This window comes from Geotrypetes seraphini, chromosome 16 (assembly GCF_902459505.1).
Source record: "Geotrypetes seraphini chromosome 16, aGeoSer1.1, whole genome shotgun sequence".
Classification (NCBI taxonomy): Eukaryota; Metazoa; Chordata; class Amphibia; order Gymnophiona; family Dermophiidae; genus Geotrypetes; species Geotrypetes seraphini.
In genome coordinates, this window is record NC_047099.1 from 34,801,693 (window position 1) to 34,820,247 (window position 18,555).

Genomic DNA, 18,555 nt, shown 5'->3' on the forward strand with positions numbered 1-18,555 from the left:
GCAACGTCAGAGAGAAGGCTTCCGGTTCAGGTGCAGGATGCCCGTAGGAGCCACTGCCCATGGTTTTGTGCACTAAATCAGTTAGGAAGAGGGAGCTGGCTCGAAGATAACGCCGTATCGATCGCACCGTGGACTGGCGGTTGAAGAACATTGTTTTGGGCCTGATGCACATGCTGGCCCTGTGCACCAGCAGGAATTTTCTGTGGACCGGCACTGGTCCATGGACCGGTGGTTGAAGAACACTGATCTAGACAGCAAATGGTTTTTGTTGCAAATAAACGAAAGCATCTCCGCATCTATTGTGTCTATTGTGTATTTCATCCATCACGCTCTTTAAGACTCCTGAGGCAGGCCTGAGGGTCGAAACATGTACATGTCGAGTCATTGAGTTGTGAATGTGTCATTTAGATGCTTTGAACAATAAAGATCTTCATATCATCAGACGGATTGGAGGACACTTTTTTCCAAGTGCACATCTCTCTGATTTGGACAATTCCACTCTGGTCTTTACATGCATGTTTAGGTATCCATTTGTAAAAGCTTGTCGTTATAAAAGATTTCTAGATAAGACTTTTGATTACCAGTTCGGGAAAATGAATTCCTGGGTAAGTTCTCTGATTCCGCAAACTCCATCATGTCATGCCTTTAGAAAGTTATTCAAAACCTATTTGTTTGATAAGTTTGTATCATGATGTTTCATGTATGTTTTACTGATTGTACAGTCCTTCTTGATTGTTATCCGCCCGGAACTCACGGTTGGGCGATATACAAGAATAAAGTTATTATTATTATCAACATTCTATGCTACCAACACAGTTCTTTCCTTTCTCCCAGCCTCCCTGAGTGTTTTTTTTTTCATGTAAAATGCCAGATTGTATGTTATGGAAGCTTGACAGGTCTGCTGGCCTATTTTCCTTCCCTTGTCATCGCCTATATGTCACCAAGAGTTCTTCCTTCTCTCAATGACCACTGCTTTCAGTTACTTTCCATAAAGTCAGCCCATTACGAGTCAAGGCATCATGCATTTTTTTTTTTTTTTGCCTCTCTCCTTCTCTCTGCAATTGTTTCCCCTCTGTGCTCCGCCTTGAGTCTTCCTAGAAAATTCAGAATCTTTCTGAAAAACAACGCCCCCCACCCACACACATTTAGGCCCTGTTTTACTAACATGCGCTAACCGATTAGCGGGCGCTAAACCCTAATGCGTGCATGTTAGTCTATGGACACGGGATTTAGCACATGCTAATCGCTTAGCACACCTTAGTAAAGCAGGGGGTTAGTTGAGAAAACCTTCGGCTTACACCTTGACACTGACAGTTGCCTGAGGGATCAAATAATCTTCATGTCTTGATGCTTATTCTTTTTAATCTTGAGTTTTTATTTTACTTTTCACGATTCCTCTATGTTGCAGCTATTTTGTTCACCGAGTCGAGCTCCTTTTAGGTGATGACCCGGTATACAAATCCAAGTTTGAGATTAGATTAGGGATCCTTAACTCCTGCAATCTCTGTTCTTCCTTTTTGTGACGTTTTTCTCCTCTCTTTCTTCTCTTGCAGTACCAGTTCTTTTCTATCTCAAATGGTGTTCCTTCCTTTAATGCATTGTAAATGAATACTTTTATTGTACACCACTTTGTTATCTTTGAGGAAAAGTGGCATAAATTAGAGAATGACACAGAGAAAAAAATTTATCGCCGTTCACGCCCAATCCCCGCGAGCTCAGTCCCCGTCCCCACCCCGCAAGCTGTCAGATCCCATCCGCACAAGCCTCGAATAGTTATGATTTTATATTGAACTTATTTTATTAAAGTATGAAAAGAGACTATTCTGTACAATTGTCATTTTATAAACACAAATAATACAGAGCAAGGATCAGCAAAACCCCTGTCTCCCCTCCCTTTCACAAATATCCCCTCCACTATTGTGAAAACTGAACAATCCAAATTACTACAAATGCTGCTACATAGAAAAATCAAGTTAACAGAACACTTCAGTCACACATGGCAAGAATAGTGTTAGGGGAGAGCAACTAGAGCAACTGCCCCCTGGTCAGAGAGAGAGCCCTAAGCCAGCTGGAAGCTAAAGAAGCACAGCCTGGGCTTTGCGGTCCCCAATTATGTCTAATACCAGGATACATATTTCAAATCTGAAATATTCTAATCACAAAATATAAAATAAATTAATTTTTTTCTACCTTTTGTTGTCTGGTTATTTTATTCTTCAAATCACAGGTCTCAGGCTTTGGTTTTAGGTTCCTTCTATCTTCATCGTGGCATGGCTGGCTCCTGAAGGTAAAATAGGCCCAAGAGGAGCTGGGGAGGAGATGCCGAGTCTGACACGGGCACAGTTTTTTTTTACCACAAGAGCAAGACTTTTCACCGCTTCCACAGGGCAGTGAAAGGTCTTGTCCCCCATTCCTGCGGTAAACCAGTTGCACATGTCCCCATTACTGCGGATTTACTGCAGTGACCACGGTTTACTGCGGTAAACGGTCCCCGTGTCATTCTCAAATATAAATTAACAAACTATAAACCATAACGCTTTTTTGTCATATCCCCCTACCCTCCTTTTTATTGTCTCTTCCTTAAGCCTCTTTGCTTGGGTTTGATGTTACAGGTCTTGTGCTATCTTTGAACTACTGTTACCCTCTCAGTGGTCTTCAGGTCTTACTACAGCACTGGAAGTGTGGGTCTCACCAGTATCCTATAAAAGAGCAACACAACCTCCCTTTGCCTATAGGCGATGCCTATTTACATGCACTGGAGAATCCTGTCAGCTTCCCCTGCTTCCTGTGCATTGTGAGTTTTGCTTCATAAGTTAAGAATCTTTGGAGCTACAGCAGAAGTGACATCACAATGGAAGACCACATCAGCCTGTCTTTCTTCAAGAGTTGAAAAGAGCCACGGATTTAGCTGCCTTGTATTTTTATATAATCCTTATCATTAAGATGGGCTTCTACAAACTGAAGTACCCTGGGCCGTGTTTCCAATAACAGCCCACCTCTTCTGTTTCTTTGAAGTGGCTGCCTACCCCCATCCCTTCCTTCTTTCTCCCTCCACTCCCCCTCTCTTCTGATCCTGAGACTTTTCAGGGCTTTCAACATGGAAAACACATCAAGACAGGAGGCTTCGGGATCAGGTAGCTCGACCAGTCGTAAACATCAAAAGGGGATTTTAAAGAACAAGGAGCTCTTGGATCCCTCTAGCAACTCAGAACCCCACGTGGAGAGGTACCACAAATAGTAATGCAATGGGGATTCAACCAAAAGATTGTGTCTTTACCACTACAATGCTATTTATTTCTATAGCGCTACTAGACATACACTGGGACAAATTTTTCCCCGTCCCTCTCCGTTCCACTTGTTCTATCTCTTTAAAATAATATAGTTCTACCGCCTCCCTTCTGTACCAGTTTGTCTGTCAGTCTTGTATTGTTAAGCCTTTGTACGATATCCCTTTGTTGTACCCTGTATTTTTTTAACACTTTTATTTTAACATGATATGTACACCGCCTTGAAGTCTGATTTGGCGATATAATAAGATTTTAATAAACTTAAACTTGAAACTTCTCATCTCGTCCCCATGAGTCCATTCCTGCAAGCTCCGTCCTCATCTGCACAGGCCTCAAACACTTTAAAATCATAAGTGTTCGAGGCTTGTGCGGTTAAGGAAGAGCTTACAGGAATGGGGCGGGGACAAGGACAGTGGCAGAATGGGGAAATTGAGTTCCTGCGGGAACGGGGACCAATTTGTCTCTGTGTCATTCTCTAATACACAGCATGTATACTCAAACATGTAGGAATCAGTCACTGCTCAACAGACAGACAAATAAGAGATTAGGATGTTTCATTTCCCGTGGGAATACTTGTAACAGGTGAATAAGGCTGGAGCTAGTGAATCTGAAGGCACAGCATATATAAGGGTGTTCCTGTGAATGAAATTACATACACAGGAAGAGATGTAACAAGAGCTGTGCTCTTCTGAGGGTCTCACAACAGAAATTACTTCCGCAGAAACGTGAACACTGGGTCTGTAGAAGGTTAAGAGCATAAAAAACATAAGAAGTTGCCTCCACTGGGTCAGACCAGAGGTCCATCGTGCCCAGCGGTCCGCTCCCGCGGCGGCCCATCAGGTCCATGACCTGCGACGTGGTCTCTGACTATTCCTATAAGCCACCTCTACTTCTATCTGTAGCCCTCAATCCCCTTTTCTTTTAGGAACCTATCTAGACCCTCCTTGAACAAAAAATTTAGGGAAAGAGAATTAATGTACTGCAGGTTTTCTTGTGTCTGTTTGCCAGAGCTAGCTTTGGAGCCTTTCGCTAACCATTTGTTCCTTTGGTTTACAGGCAGAAATCCCAGAGGTGGGATGAAATGAACATCTTAGCCACTTACCACCCTGCTGAGAAAGATTATGGCTTCATAAAGATAAATGAACCAGACACGCCATTCCTCAGGTAATTGTGTTAATAATCACACAGATTTTCCCTGGCTCAGGGGCTTGTAATAATAGGTCACCTGTATTTAGAGGCACACCTGCCATGTCTCTGGGACTTCTAATATTGTCCTCAAATTAGCCAGCCTGGCCAGCACTGCCATTCAGAAGACTTTGGTCTGCCTGGGGTTGAGAATTACAGGCTTGATATTCAAGGCAATTTAAGTGGGTCGCTGCAGCCATTTTGAAAAGGCACCACAAGGGAGTTGCACTTCTGCCCTCAATGACCCTTCAGGACGATTAGGGATGCAGGTAGGCTTGGGGGGGGGGGGGGGCTACCTGAAGAATAACATGGGGACAGATAACTGCAGGAAACCATCCAGTGTCATTCTTTAGAGTCTATCTCATCCTCAGTCCTTCATCAGTGCAAAGCTTTGAGGGTCAGTGGCTGGGCCCATTCATACTCTGATTCTTATGTGAATCTAGGTTAATGAAGCCATTGTGATGTCACTGATGAGGTTGGCTCTTAGGCCTTGGTGGAATGAAGCTTTATGACATCACAATCTCAGCTCTGGAATGTTGCTACTCTTTGGGTTTCTGCCAGGTACTTGTGATCTGAATTGGCCACTGTTGGAAATTGGGCTTGATGGACCTTCGGTCTGTCCCAGTATGACAGGGGTGTCCAATGTCGGTCCTCGAGGGCCGCAATCCAGTCGGGTTTTCAGGATTTCCCCAATGAATATGCATGAGATCTATTAGCATACAATGAAAGCAGTGCATGCAAATAGATCTCATGAATATTCATTGGGGAAATCTTGAAAACCCGACTGGACTGCGGCCCTCGAGGACCGACATTGGACACCCCTGCAGTATGACAATGCTTATGATCTTATGTTCTAAGCCAGGGGTGTCCAATGTCGGTCCTCGAGGGCCGCAATCCAGTCGGGTTTTCAGGATTCCCCAATGAATATGCATGAGATCTATTAGCATACAATGAAAGCAGTGGACTGGACTGCGGCCCTCGAGGACCGACATTGGACACCCCTGTTCTAAGCATCCTATGTTATTCTGTAGTGTCTATCTCAACCTCAGTCCTTCTATACCATACCCTGCATTATACCATGCATTATACCCTTAATTAGCTCAAAAGGCCAAGTTAATGTCCCCTCACGCTTTCCTGTTTCTTCTGTGCGCATTGGAAGCAAAAGTAAAAGATATGGTTCAGAGACGTAAAACATTAACCCTCCCTTGGAAAGATCCATTGGAAAATTTAACATTATTTCTTGAAACAAGTTACGATGATATTTCAGATTGTGCCACCCTCTTGGTTACATTTGCCTCAGAGAATTGTAAAAAGTATGGTGTTGAAAAATTATTTCTTGAAAAAAGAGTTCCTTTTTTGTGGGCAGAAACTGCAAATATTTCCAGACGTTTGTAGAGCGACCCAGTTTAGGCGGAAAGAATTTCATCAATACAAATCTCGTGTATTATCATTGGGAGCAACTTTTTTTTCTTAAAATTTCACCCTAAATGTGTGATTACTTATTTAAATATGTCTGCTTCGGGGTCTTCAGGAGGAGAAGCCTGGGAGGCAGGAATTAAAGTCTGTTCCGGCCCCCGCTGACGTTGCCATGGCCAGTTCACATCCTTAAGTTCAGACTGCAAGAGCCGCCACATCCGACAGGCTCCGCACCGCCGCGCACATGCGCACTCCTACCTGTGAGTCCCTACAGCTCACGGAAAACGGGAGCACGAAGGTGGGAGTGCGCATGTGCGCTTAGGAATTTATTATATTAGATGACTGAGACAGAGCAAATCTCAAGGTATTATTATAGCTACCTGAGATAGGGCCCATTTTTAGGGTACTGTTATAGAACATAAACATAAGAAGCGCCATCCCCGGAACAGACCCTAGGTTCATCAAGTCCGGCAATCCGCACACGCGGAGGCCCCACCAGGTGTATCCTGGCATAGTTTTGGTTCCCATATCACTCTAAGCTTCTCGTAAAGAGAAGTGCATCTAGCTTACCCTTACCCATGTCACTTCATGCCACTCATAAGGAGATGTACATCTAACTTACCCTTAAATCCTAGAACGGTGGATTCCGCAATTACCTCCTATTTCAATGTTCTGTAATAATACCTGGAGATTTATCTGTGGAGAGAGGGGGGGGGGAGAAAGATGCGTTTGAATTCTAACTCTGACATATCTCTGAACTTTCAATATAGCCTTACTCTCAGCAATATTAAACATTATTCCTTCCCCCCCACCCTTTCTCTTTAGGGTTTCTTCCCTCTACTCTCGTTCTACGCTTTTTATGTTTCTTTCCTATACAAATTGTATTTCTCCCTTTTTCCTATCATTCTAGTTCTTCAGTTGGAGTCTTTGTCTCTCGTCGTGTCTTATATGATTACTTGTATTCCCTCCCTCCTCCATGTTAATTGTAAATCGCTAATAAACTTGAACTTGAAATTTGACGTCAAGCACAGACCTGTGCCCAAGCAGTGCCTATGCTTCTTTAATCTTTCAGTCAGCCCAGAAAGAGGGGGAAGCAGCTGCAGGCTTGACAATGAACATGGACGTTGGGTAGGCGCTCTCATTAGACCAATTAATTTCTCTCAGTTGATGTGGGACCCTGCCAGCTTACTCTCTTGTCTTTGCAGATTAATGGATGATGGGACAGAAGAGGGAACAAGCAGTAAAACGTCAAACGTACAGGAAGAACATATCACCCCTGAAGCCCTGGCAGAGAGGTAGTGAGGGAAAGGGGAAACATGGAGGTGGGGGAAGAAAAGAGGAAAGATGGGTTGGTCTTTTCACACTGTTTTTCATGCAGATTGGCTATCTCTGTTATTACTGGGCAGGCTGCTAGTATCTGTTGTCTGTCTCTACAGACTAGTGGTCTCTGCTTTCTGTGGTATTTCAGACTGAATTTTTCTGTTGTGTCCCTATAGACTGCTAGTCTCTTCTGCCTCTCCTGTTAGATGATGTCAACCTAACAACCATCTATTCAAAACTATTGGATGAAGGCCAAACTCAACATAACGTACCCCAATGTGGACACAGTGAGAATTTGAGCAAGTACCCACTGTGCCCACAGAGCTCACCCCTTTGGCTGTCTCATATCACACAATAACAATCTATGCTGTCTCTCCTTAAGGACATAGAAACATGACGGCAGATAAAGGCCAAATGGCCCATCCAGTCTGCCCATCCGCAATAACCATTATCTCTTCCTTTCTCTAAAAGATACCACGTGGCTATCCCATGCCTTCTTGAATTCAGACACAGTCTCTGTCTCCACCACCTCTTCCGGGAGACTGTTCCACGCATCTACCACCCTTTCTGTAAAAAAGTATTTCCTCAGATTACTCCGGAGCCTATCACCTCTTAACTTCATCCTTTGCCCTCTCATTGCAGAGTTTCCTTTCAAATGAAAGAGACTCGACTCATGCGCATTTACATGACATAGGTATTTAAACATCTCTATCATATCTCCCCTCTCCCGCCTTTCCTCCAAAGTATACAGATTGAGATCTTTAAGTCTGTCCCCATACGCCTTATGACGAAGACAACGCGCCATTTTTAGTAGCCTACCTCTGGACCGACTCCATCCTTTTAAAATCTTTTTGAAGGTGCGGCCTCCAGAATTGTACACTGCCAGTCTCTTCTATATCTATGAATAGATTGCCAGTTTCTGCTTTTGCCAGTGTTAAGAGATGAGCTGTCTCTGCTGTCACAGACTAACAGTCTCTTTTGTTACTCCTTATGTGCTGCCAGCCTTTGCTGTTTCTATTATAGGTGCCAGTCTCTGCTGTTCTTTGTCACACACTGACAGTCTCAGGTGTCTCTCCTTGCTAACTGGCATTTGTAGGCCTAGTTTGGGGTTGCGTGCATGCAGCACCCCCAACTATTTGGGTGCTGGTTCTGAACCGATCCTCCTTTCCCCGCCATCAATATGAACCCTCTATCCACGACTCCCAGACTATGCAGTCAAGCGATGTCCATTCTGTCACTCTCTACAGCCACCCACTGATAGTCTCTGCTTTCTCTCTTTGTAGGCTGGCTGTAATGGATGGGATTCCTGCCAAAATTCTCCAGTCTACAGAAAGCTTTAGCAGGACATCATTTGGAGACGAGGATTTTTCACCTGAGGCCAAAGGTATCTCAAGGTTTGGAAACGGAGAGGCAAATATTCAAAAGCAGTGTCAACCGCCAAAATGTTTTTATTCAAAACGTGGGCCTCTTGAAGTAATATTTTGGATATATAATTTGTTATACAGCCAGTATGATCTGTCCAAAAATGGAGTTAGGATTTAGGGCTTTCCTGAGGCAGCAGCTTGCCCAAATAATGGGCGTAACTTAAAAAGTTTGAGTTGGATGGTTCTAAGACATTTCAAGTTATATGTGCCATTTGGGTGGACTGTGGCCTCTGGAGTGCCAGGGTTGGTTATATTGATAATAAAGCCTCTCAATTTTTGATATTATTCACTCCAAAAACCTTTCACACTGTTTCTTCGAGAGACAAATTCACAAGTCCACACTGAGACAATGCTGGAACAAAATCTTCAGATCACTGCATAAGTTATTGAACTCATAGTGGCATAAGTCCTCATTAGTCCCAACAATATATCAAAGAATTACTTAACTAACATGTATTTCATTCACTTTTAATTTTTATATTTTGTATAAATTGATTAAATAAAAGTATTTGTACTTACCTTTAGTATAGCCAATTCTGTTCTAGAATGTTGCCTGAGTAAGACCTAGGCTCCTGAGAAAATTAAAGAGTCATGGGACAGGTGACAAAGGTCAATCGTGGATTAGGAATTGGTTATTGGATAGAAAACAGAGGGTAGGGTTAAATGGTCATTTTTTTTTTTCAATGGAGGAGAGTAAACAGTGGAGTGCCACAGGGGTCTGTGAATAAACATGTGGATAAAGGTGAGCAGGTTGATGTAGTGCATCTAGATTTTCAGGCCCTAACATGGCTCGGCCTGTAGGCGTAAGCACAAAAACAGCCAGCAACCTCGCGGCAAATACCAACAAAAGAAAGAAAGTGGGGAGGGAACTGTACACATGAACCTGTGACGGTGTTGCGTTTCAACTCATTTATTAAATACAACACATATATAAATAAATATCACTCCATACGACATATCCTTTCGCGAGCGATACGTTGGCTTTGTGACTGTACAGTATTTTCTCCATAGATGCAGCGCCATCTAGTGGATCGTTTACCCACACCCCTGACGCAGGCTTCGGTATCATAGCCGAAACACGGACCGTGTCGGGTACAAGAGAGTCTGAAAGGATCCACAAAGAGGATATGTCATATGGACTGATATTTGGTGTTGTATTTATTTAATTTATAACATTTTTTATTGAAGAAATCAGTAAATATACAATAATATAATACAATAAAATAGTCATTAAATTAAAATTCATCATATTAATTTCCATCAAATATCTTTCATTTCTTCAAAATATATTTCTAAAATACCCATTCCATCTCTCAATACCCTCCCCCTAATTCCTACCTCCTTTCCCTTTTCCCTATTGACCTCTCCCCCCTATCCTCCCCCCCAAATTTAGTTTTTAACTTTTTTATTGAAAGAATCATACTAAACCCCCCCAAACCCAATGAAAATTGACAAAAATAAAAGAATAATAAAAGTAAAGAACTGGAATTTTAGATAAATAATCATAGCTTCAATGTAAATCATTAAGAATTAAACTTCTTGCCTTAGTTGAAAGATTCTGAATATACGGATCCCAAATTTCCATAAACATATGAATTTTCCTAGCCGAACGCCTAACTTCCCAAGTCTCACATAACAATAGACGATGAAACTGATTCCTCCAATGCCAAAAACTAGGAGCTTCTTTTGATAACCAAAATTGCATAATACATTTAATACTATCTTGTCTCTATCTCTGTTTTTGATCTTTTCTATCTTCACCATTTTTAATAATTGTTTTCTCAGGTACTTTAGTTAGATTGTGAGCCTTCGGGACAGTTAGAGAACTTCCAAGTATATATCTTTATTTATTTTTATTTTATTGTATCTTTAATGCATCTTTGTTGTAAACCGCTTTGAACCTCACGGTATAGCAGTATAGAAGAAATAAAATTAAATTAAATTTATGTCCTATTATACACGCCTTTTGAAATAAGAGACACTTCTTTTTACCAAAAAACCCCACAAGCCGCAGCTTTTCCAAAAATTGCTCCCCTTACATAGAAACATAGAAATAGACGGCAGATAAGGGCCACGGCCCATCTAGTCTGCCCACCTTATTGTCCCTCCCCTACCTTTGCCCTGTGAATAGATCCCATGTGCCGATCCCATTTGGCCTTAAAATCAGGCACGCTGCTGGCCTCAATCACCTGTAGTGGAAGACTATTCCAGCGATCAACCACTCTTTCAGTGAAAAAGAATTTCCTGGTGTCACCTCGTAGTTTCCCGCCCCTGATTTTCAACGGATGCCCTCTTGTTGTCGTGGGACCCTTGAAAAAGAAGATATCTTCCTCCGCCTCGATGCGGCCCGTAAGATACTTGAACGTCTCGATCATGTCCCCCCTCTCTCTGCGCTCCTCGAGCGAGTATAGCTGTAATTTGTCAAGCCGTTTTTCGTATGGTAGCTCCTTGAGTCCCGAGACCATCCGGGTGGCCATTCTTTGCACCGACTCCAGTCTCAGCACATCCTTGCGATCATGCGGCCTCCAGAATTGCACACAGTACTCCAGGTGGGGCCTCACCATGGATCTATACAATGGCATAATGACTTCCGCCTTACGACTGACGAAACCCCTTCGTATGCAGCCCATGATTTGTCTTGCCTTGGACGAAGCCTGCTCCACTTGATTGGCAGACTTCATGTCCCCGCTGACGATTACCCCCAAGTCTCGTTCTGCTACCGTTTTTGCTAGGATCTCGCCATTAAGGGTATGAATCTACAACAGAACAACCCCATAATGAGCCTAAAAATAACAGGACGGCAGACCAGAATGACCTAATTAAAGGGCATGACCAAAAACGAATATGTGTTGTATTTAATAGATGATTTGAAACGCAACACCGTCACACTTTCTTTCCGTCAGCATAGCTATCGCTAGCATTCAGCATTTTCAGTTGGCATAACTTATGTCAGCGAAGGCCTATGGGAAATTATATCCATCTGACTCTGGCATGGGTCTATAGGCTCCTGTGCAGGCATGTCATTTTGCAAGACCCTCTTTCTAACGCTGCAGTCTGGGTTTCTCTTTTCTGCTTTGTCTTCCGTCCTCTGCAGAAGAAGCCATGCAGTTTCTTAAGAAAAGGAAGGCTCACTACGACGAAGGCAAGTATCTCCGGATGAGATGGCAAACCCTGCATGACGAGGAAGACGTCGAGTCCGAGGACGAGGCGGGCACCGTGCCGGTTAAACATACGAAGAAAAAAGGTGAGGGGTAGCCATACCCTCCGTGCTGTGACATCAAAGAGGGAACCCTATCATGTGGCAGCACAGTGATGGGGATGTATCTCCGGAGGTAATGTGGGCACGCATCTATCTTGAGACAGTATAAAAATAGAACTTCTTTAGCCTCCCACAGAACGGATGGGTTTACGCTCCTCTGCCAGCAGGTGTAGACTGAGACATTGACTTTTGGCTACAATACAAGTGAGCTGTGCAGTCCCATTTACAATCAGTCTGTTCTCAGTCTCCAGCAGGTAGGAGTGGTAAACCTGTGCAGTCTTCCCTTTGGTTAGTTAAGGCCTGTTGGATCTGATTAGTGACCTTTTTTCATGTCCCTTTTTGCTGTCTGGACAGAGCTTGGGGGAACCTCTCCCTGAACTTCAAATAGCTTTTTATGTAGGTTGGATCACTTGCTTATGAAAATACTCTGTGGTCACAACTGGGATAATTGACTATATATTAAGACAGGGGTGTCAAAGTCCCTTCTCGAGGGCCGGAATCCAGTCGGGTTTTCAGGATTTCCCCCCTGAATATGCACGAGATTTATTTGCATGCCCTGCTTTCAACGCATATTCACTGGGGGAATCCCGAACACCCGACTGGATTCCGGCCCTCGAGGACTGGAGTTGCCCACCCCTGGTCTAAACTATTCTCAGCGCCATCCCCATAAATCCCCATTTTCCAAATGCACAAAAGTACATCGCAAGTTCAATTCCTGTGCATATTTTTCGCAACATACGTGCTATGCAGTTGTATAAGAAGCAATTTCAATGTGTATGAGCTAGCTCAGGGGTAGGGAACTCCGGTCCTCGAGAGCCGTATTCCAGTCGGGTTTTCAGGATTTCCCCAATGAATATGCATTGAAAGCAGTGCATGCAAATAGATCTCATGCATATTCACTGGGGAAATCCTGAAAACCCGGCTGGATCGCGGTCCTCCAGGAGGGACTTTGAGATCCCTGATATACAGCTATGAGAAATCTACTCCCTTCAGCCGTCTGTGCCGTATTCAGACGCTCAGCGTCCGAGGAATGGGAGAGTGGCTTGCAGTCAGAGCCAGTGAACTCTCTTGTTACCTTTAGATTGCAAAACCCTCCTGGGGCAGGAAAATTGTTAGTGCTACCCTACTTGAAAAAGCAGAAGCAAAATCTCTAGATCAGAGGTAGCGAACTCCGGTCCTCAAGAGCCGTATTCCAGTCGGGTTTTCAGGATTTCCCCAATAAATATGCATTGAAAGCCGTGCATGCAGATAGATCTCATGCATATTCATTGGGGAAATCTTGAAAACCCGACTGGAATACAGCTCTCGAGGACCGGAGTTCCCTACCCCTGATCTAGTTATACAGCTGGAATCCATGTATAAAATTACTTCCTAAATTTGATTTGTCATTTATGTGCCCAGCCTCACAAGGCCCTTCTGCAGTTACTCATAGTCTGCTCAACTTTGAATAATTTTATGCTATCTGCATTATGACCTCCCTTGTTGCTCCTTTTTCCAGATCATTTTATATAAATGTTAAGCCACAGTGATCCCTGGGCCACTCCATTATACACCTCTCTTTATTTGAAACCTTCTATTTGTTATGTACTGCATTTAGTTCAGTTCCACATTTCATGCATAGTAACACCACTACTGAAGCTCAAGTATTGTAATATCATTATAAAAGCTCATAAATCGTACCTCATGTATAGTATCACCATTACTGAAGCTCAAGTATTGTAATATCATTATAAAAGCTCATAAATCGTACCTCATGCATAGTAACACCATTACTGAAGCTCAAGTATTGTAATATCATTATAAAAGCTCATAAATCGTACCTCATGTATAGTATCACCATTACTGAAGCTCAAGTATTGTAATATCATTATAAAAGCTCATAAATCGTACCTCATGCATAGTAACACCATTACTGAAGCTCAAGTATTGTAATATCATTATAAAAGCTCATAAATCGTACCTCATGTATAGTATCACCATTACTGAAGCTCATGTATTGTAATATCATTATAAAAGCTCATAAATCGTACCTCATGTATAGTATCACCATTACTGAAGCTCAAGTATTGTAATATCATTATAAAAGCTCATAAATCGTACCTCATGTATAGTATCACCATTACTGAAGCTCAAGTATTGTAATATCATTATAAAAGCTCATAAATCGTACCTCATGCATAGTAACACCATTACTGAAGCTCAAGTATTGTAATATCATTATAAAAGCTCATAAATCGTACCTCATGCATAGTATCACCATTACTGAAGCTCAAGTATTGTAATATCATTATAAAAGCTCATAAATCGTACCTCATGCATAGTAACACCATTACTGAAGCTCAAGTATTGTAATATCATTATAAAAGCTCATAAATCGTACCTCATGTATAGTATCACCATTACTGAAGCTCAAGTATTGTAATATCATTATAAAAGCTCATAAATCGTACCTCATGCATAGTAACACCATTACTGAAGCTCATGTATTGTAATATCATTATAAAAGCTCATAAATCGTACCTCATGTATAGTATCACCATTACTGAAGCTCAAGTATTGTAATATCATTAAAAAGCTCATAAATCGTACCTCATGCATAGTAACACCATTACTGAAGCTCAAGTATTGTAATATCATTATAAAAGCTCATAAATCGTACCTCATGTATAGTATCACCATTACTGAAGCTCAAGTATTGTAATATCATTATAAAAGCTCATAAATCGTACCTCATGCATAGTAACACCATTACTGAAGCTCAAGTATTGTAATATCATTATAAAAGCTCATAAATCGTACCTCATGTATAGTATCACCATTACTGAAGCTCAAGTATTGTAATATCATTATAAAAGCTCATAAATCGTACCTCATGCATAGTAACACCATTACTGAAGCTCATGTATTGTAATATCATTATAAAAGCTCATAAATCGTACCTCATGTATAGTATCACCATTACTGAAGCTCAAGTATTGTAATATCATTATAAAAGCTCATAAATCGTACCTCATGTATAGTATCACCATTACTGAAGCTCATGTATTGTAATATCATTATAAAAGCTCATAAATCGTACCTCATGTATAGTATCACCATTACTGAAGCTCAAGTATTGTAATATCATTATAAAAGCTCATAAATCGTACCTCATGCATAGTAACACCATTACTGAAGCTCAAGTATTGTAATATCATTATAAAAGCTCATAAATCGTACCTCATGTATAGTATCACCATTACTGAAGCTCATGTAAACCGCTCTGAATTGACTACCCAGTCATTAGTAGCGGTATGGTCCCGGTGATTTGTTAATTTGTAGTTTAGCAAACTGTTTATTGCATCTTCCAGTTTCTTAACTACTTGCTTGTGGTTTTTCTGAATTGTCACTTTTTAAAAATTATTTCAGTTTCTTTATTACACAAGTGTGGCGGAATATATTACCACCCCGTACATATGATAAAATTCCACAAAATTGGAATGAGGAGTTGGGAATTCCGATTTCTCCTCTTGATTTTACTCAATCTATTAATAGACTACCAAAGATTATAAAAGAGTGTGTTTGGAGAGAATGTACTTATAGAATTTTGCATAGGGCTTATTTTTCCCAAATTCAAGCTTTTCATGCGAATTTAATAGATACTCCAATTTGTATTAAATGTAATAAAGATCCTGGCACATTATCTCATGCTTTTTGGTTGTGTCCTTTGATCAACTCATTTTGGTCTGCCATCCTATTATTTTTGGGTTCTTTATGGGGTAATTCGATAGTGGGGAATAATTTTTTTGGTAAAGCATCAGCTTGTGGGGGTTTTGGCCAACCAAAATGTCTTTTATTTCAGAAAGCCTGTATGATTGGGCATACATGTATTATGCCATTTGGGTTGCAGAAAGAATCTCTAAGTTTTTGGCATTGGAGGAATCAATTACATCGCTTATTTTTATTTGAGAGTTGGGAGGTTCGAGGTTCGCCTAAAAAAACTTGTCTTTTTATGGAGGTTTGGGATCCTTATATTCAGAATCTTTCACCAAAAATACGAAGTTTGGTTATCCAACTTGCTGACAACAATAAGCGACTTCAAATCATTTCAAAAGGAATCAAACCCTGCTATTCAAAAAATTTATCCAGATATCTTAACTCTTCCCCTCCCTTGTAAATCCCCCCCTCAAAGTCTCACCCTCTCTTGTAAATTTTTTCTCTCCAAAGTATCGTCCGTGTATACAGCTCCCTAAATCGCAAATCTCCTGGAAATGTCCAGTTAGCTTCTTTGTAATCCGCCTAGAACTGCAAGGTACGAGCGGAATAGAAGTCACCAATGTAATGTAAAATTAGGTTTACTAATTACATTCCAGTTATTTATTTTAATTCTTTATTGTTGTCAACTTTCATCCAGGGTGAGGGATTTCATTTAGGGGAAGATAGTGGGTAGGGGATGGAATTAAGGGGGGTGTAGATAAGATTGAATTAATTCATATGGAAATTAAATTTCAAAGAATGATTTAAATGTGTATGAAATATTATTGTAATTCTTATTGTATTGAATGTATTTTTGTATTATCCTATTGTACTGATCATTTGATTCTTTAAATAAAAATTGTTATACATAAAAATTATTTCCAGTATTTGTGCCTCTCCAGCATCTTCCCTGCTAAAGAACTAATTTAGTTTTTCCAATATATCCCTCTTCATTCTGGGTGATCCAACTGATTCCCCTACAGGTTTCTCAAGGAGGAAGGTGTGGTGTAGTGATTAGAGTTACAGCCTTAGCACTCTGAGGTTGGGGGTTCAAACTAGAGAGTTGCACGGGGACAAAAATCCCACCCGACCCGCCCGTCCCCGCCAGGATCCTCTCCATCCCCGCCCGATCCCGCCAGGATCCTCTCCGTCCCCACCCGTCCCTGTCAGGATCCTCTCCGTCCCCACCCGTCCCCGTCAGGATCCTCTCCGTCCCCACCCGTCCCCATCAGGATCCTCTCTGTCCCCACCCGTTCCCACCAGGATCCTCTCCATCCCCACCCGTCCCCGTCAGGATCCTCTCCGTCCCCACCTGTCCCCGTCAGGATCCTCTCCGTCCCCACCCGTCCCCGTCAGGATCCTCTCCGTCCCCACCCGTTCCCGCCAGGATCCTCTCCGTCCCCACCCGTCCCCGTCAGGATCCTCTCTGTCCCCACCCGTCCCCGTCAGGATCCTCTCCGTCCCCACCCATCCCCGTCAGGATCCTCTCCGTCCCCACCCGTCCCCATCAAGATCCTCTCCGTCCCCACCCATTCCCGCCAGGATCCTCTCCGTCCCCGTCAGGATCCTCTCCGTCCCCACCCGTCCCCGTCAGGATCCTCTCTGTCCCCACCCGTTCCCGCCAGGATTCTCTCCGTCCCCACCCATCCCCGTCAGGATCCTCTCCGTCCCCACCCGTTCCCGCCAGGATTCTCTCCGTCCCCACCCGTCCCCGTCAGGATCCTCTCCGTCCCCACCCGTCCCCGTCAGGATCCTCTCTGTTCCCACCCATCCCCGTCAGGATCCTCTCCGTCCCCACCCATCCCCGTCAGGATCCTCTCTGTCCCCACCCGTCCCCGTCAGGATCCTCTCCGTCCCCACCCGTCCCCGTCAGGATCCTCTCTGTCCTCACCCGTCCCCGTCAGGATCCTCTCCGACCCCACCCATCCCCGCAAGGAATTACCTCCATCCCCGCCCGTCCCCATAAAAAGCAGCAATTACTTCTGACAGGAACATCAATTCCACAGTTTCTTTTGTGTTTGCGCTGCTGTTTTCCTTGTGGAATCTCTTTGGTGGAACCCTTTTTTTGTTTTCTGTTCAGATAATTAACTTATAAACCCCCTCTTTTACTAAGGCTGACGTGTCCATTATATTATATGGATGAACCCTGCTTCCAAAGCCTTCCATCCCCGTGGGAGTCCCGTTGGCTAGAGGGGGGTCCCCGTGGGAGTCCCGTGGGTTAGGGGGGGGGGGATTCCCGCGATCCCCGTTCCCGTGCAGACCTCTAGTTCAAACCCTGCACTGCTCCCTGTGACCCTGGGCAAGTCACTTAATCCTCCTTGTGAGCCCACTGGGACAGATAGGGGAAATGCTTGAGTACCTGCAAATGATTTTTTTAATATTAGTTTTTAGCTCTTTGGCAAGTTGTTGGGTTTTTTTTCTCTCAAATCTTTCTTGGCTGGCTTGATTAATGTTTTACATTTGACCTCTCTCTGTCTTATAGAGACTGATGATTCTGCATTCAAGGACATCTCCACCTCTTCCAAGATGGGTTGGTACAACTGGTTCCGGATGAAAAGTGAGAACCTGAGGAAGAAATCAGAGAACTCTAGCTCAGGGATGTTCAGAAACAATGAAACAGAAGAGCAACAGCAGCTGGGGTGAGGAGGCCTCAAGCCAGAGATGGGCAGTGCAGCTTTATCTGGGGGGCCTTCTCTTCTGTTACGTGAAGGGGTGTGGTGGGGTTAGGTGAACCACGTCCAAATAAACGGCCCCCCCCCCTGTTCTGTTGGCTGGCCCGTTGGCTGAATAAATCGGGGGTCCCCAAGCCTGCCTGATTTATTCCTCATTTTCCCACAGGAAGGAGGAGTGGAACGACGAAGAGGAATCCAAAGAGCAAAGAGGATCCAGGCGACAAAGGGGAGGCCGGGCCCCGTATCGGGGCCGTTAA

The 18,555-nt window shown here is 43.1% G+C and overlaps 1 protein-coding gene across 1 annotated transcript; it reads left to right on the plus strand.

The window, feature by feature from the left end:
* Window positions 1–3,993: 3,993 nt before the first annotated feature.
* On the plus strand, window positions 3,994–18,555 carry LOC117349800 (protein phosphatase inhibitor 2-like). The gene is made up of 7 exons (XM_033923395.1): window positions 3,994–4,127; window positions 4,344–4,451; window positions 7,094–7,183; window positions 8,492–8,592; window positions 11,727–11,876; window positions 18,109–18,265; window positions 18,465–18,555. Exons 2-7 carry the CDS (start codon window positions 4,369–4,371, stop codon window positions 18,553–18,555), a joined length of 672 nt encoding a protein of 223 aa, XP_033779286.1. The 5' UTR covers window positions 3,994–4,127; window positions 4,344–4,368.

Bases quoted from the DNA above. Each gene is read 5' to 3' on its own strand.
- LOC117349800 (XM_033923395.1), top strand. From the start codon at position 4,369: ATGAACATCTTAGCCACTTACCACCCTGCTGAGAAAGATTATGGCTTC. The intron at 7,184-8,491 runs GTAGTGAGGGAA...CTCTCTTTGTAG, and splicing joins CCTGAAGCCCTGGCAGAGAG to GCTGGCTGTAATGGATGGGA. The intron at 18,266-18,464 runs GTGAGGAGGCCT...ATTTTCCCACAG, and splicing joins GAAGAGCAACAGCAGCTGGG to GAAGGAGGAGTGGAACGACG.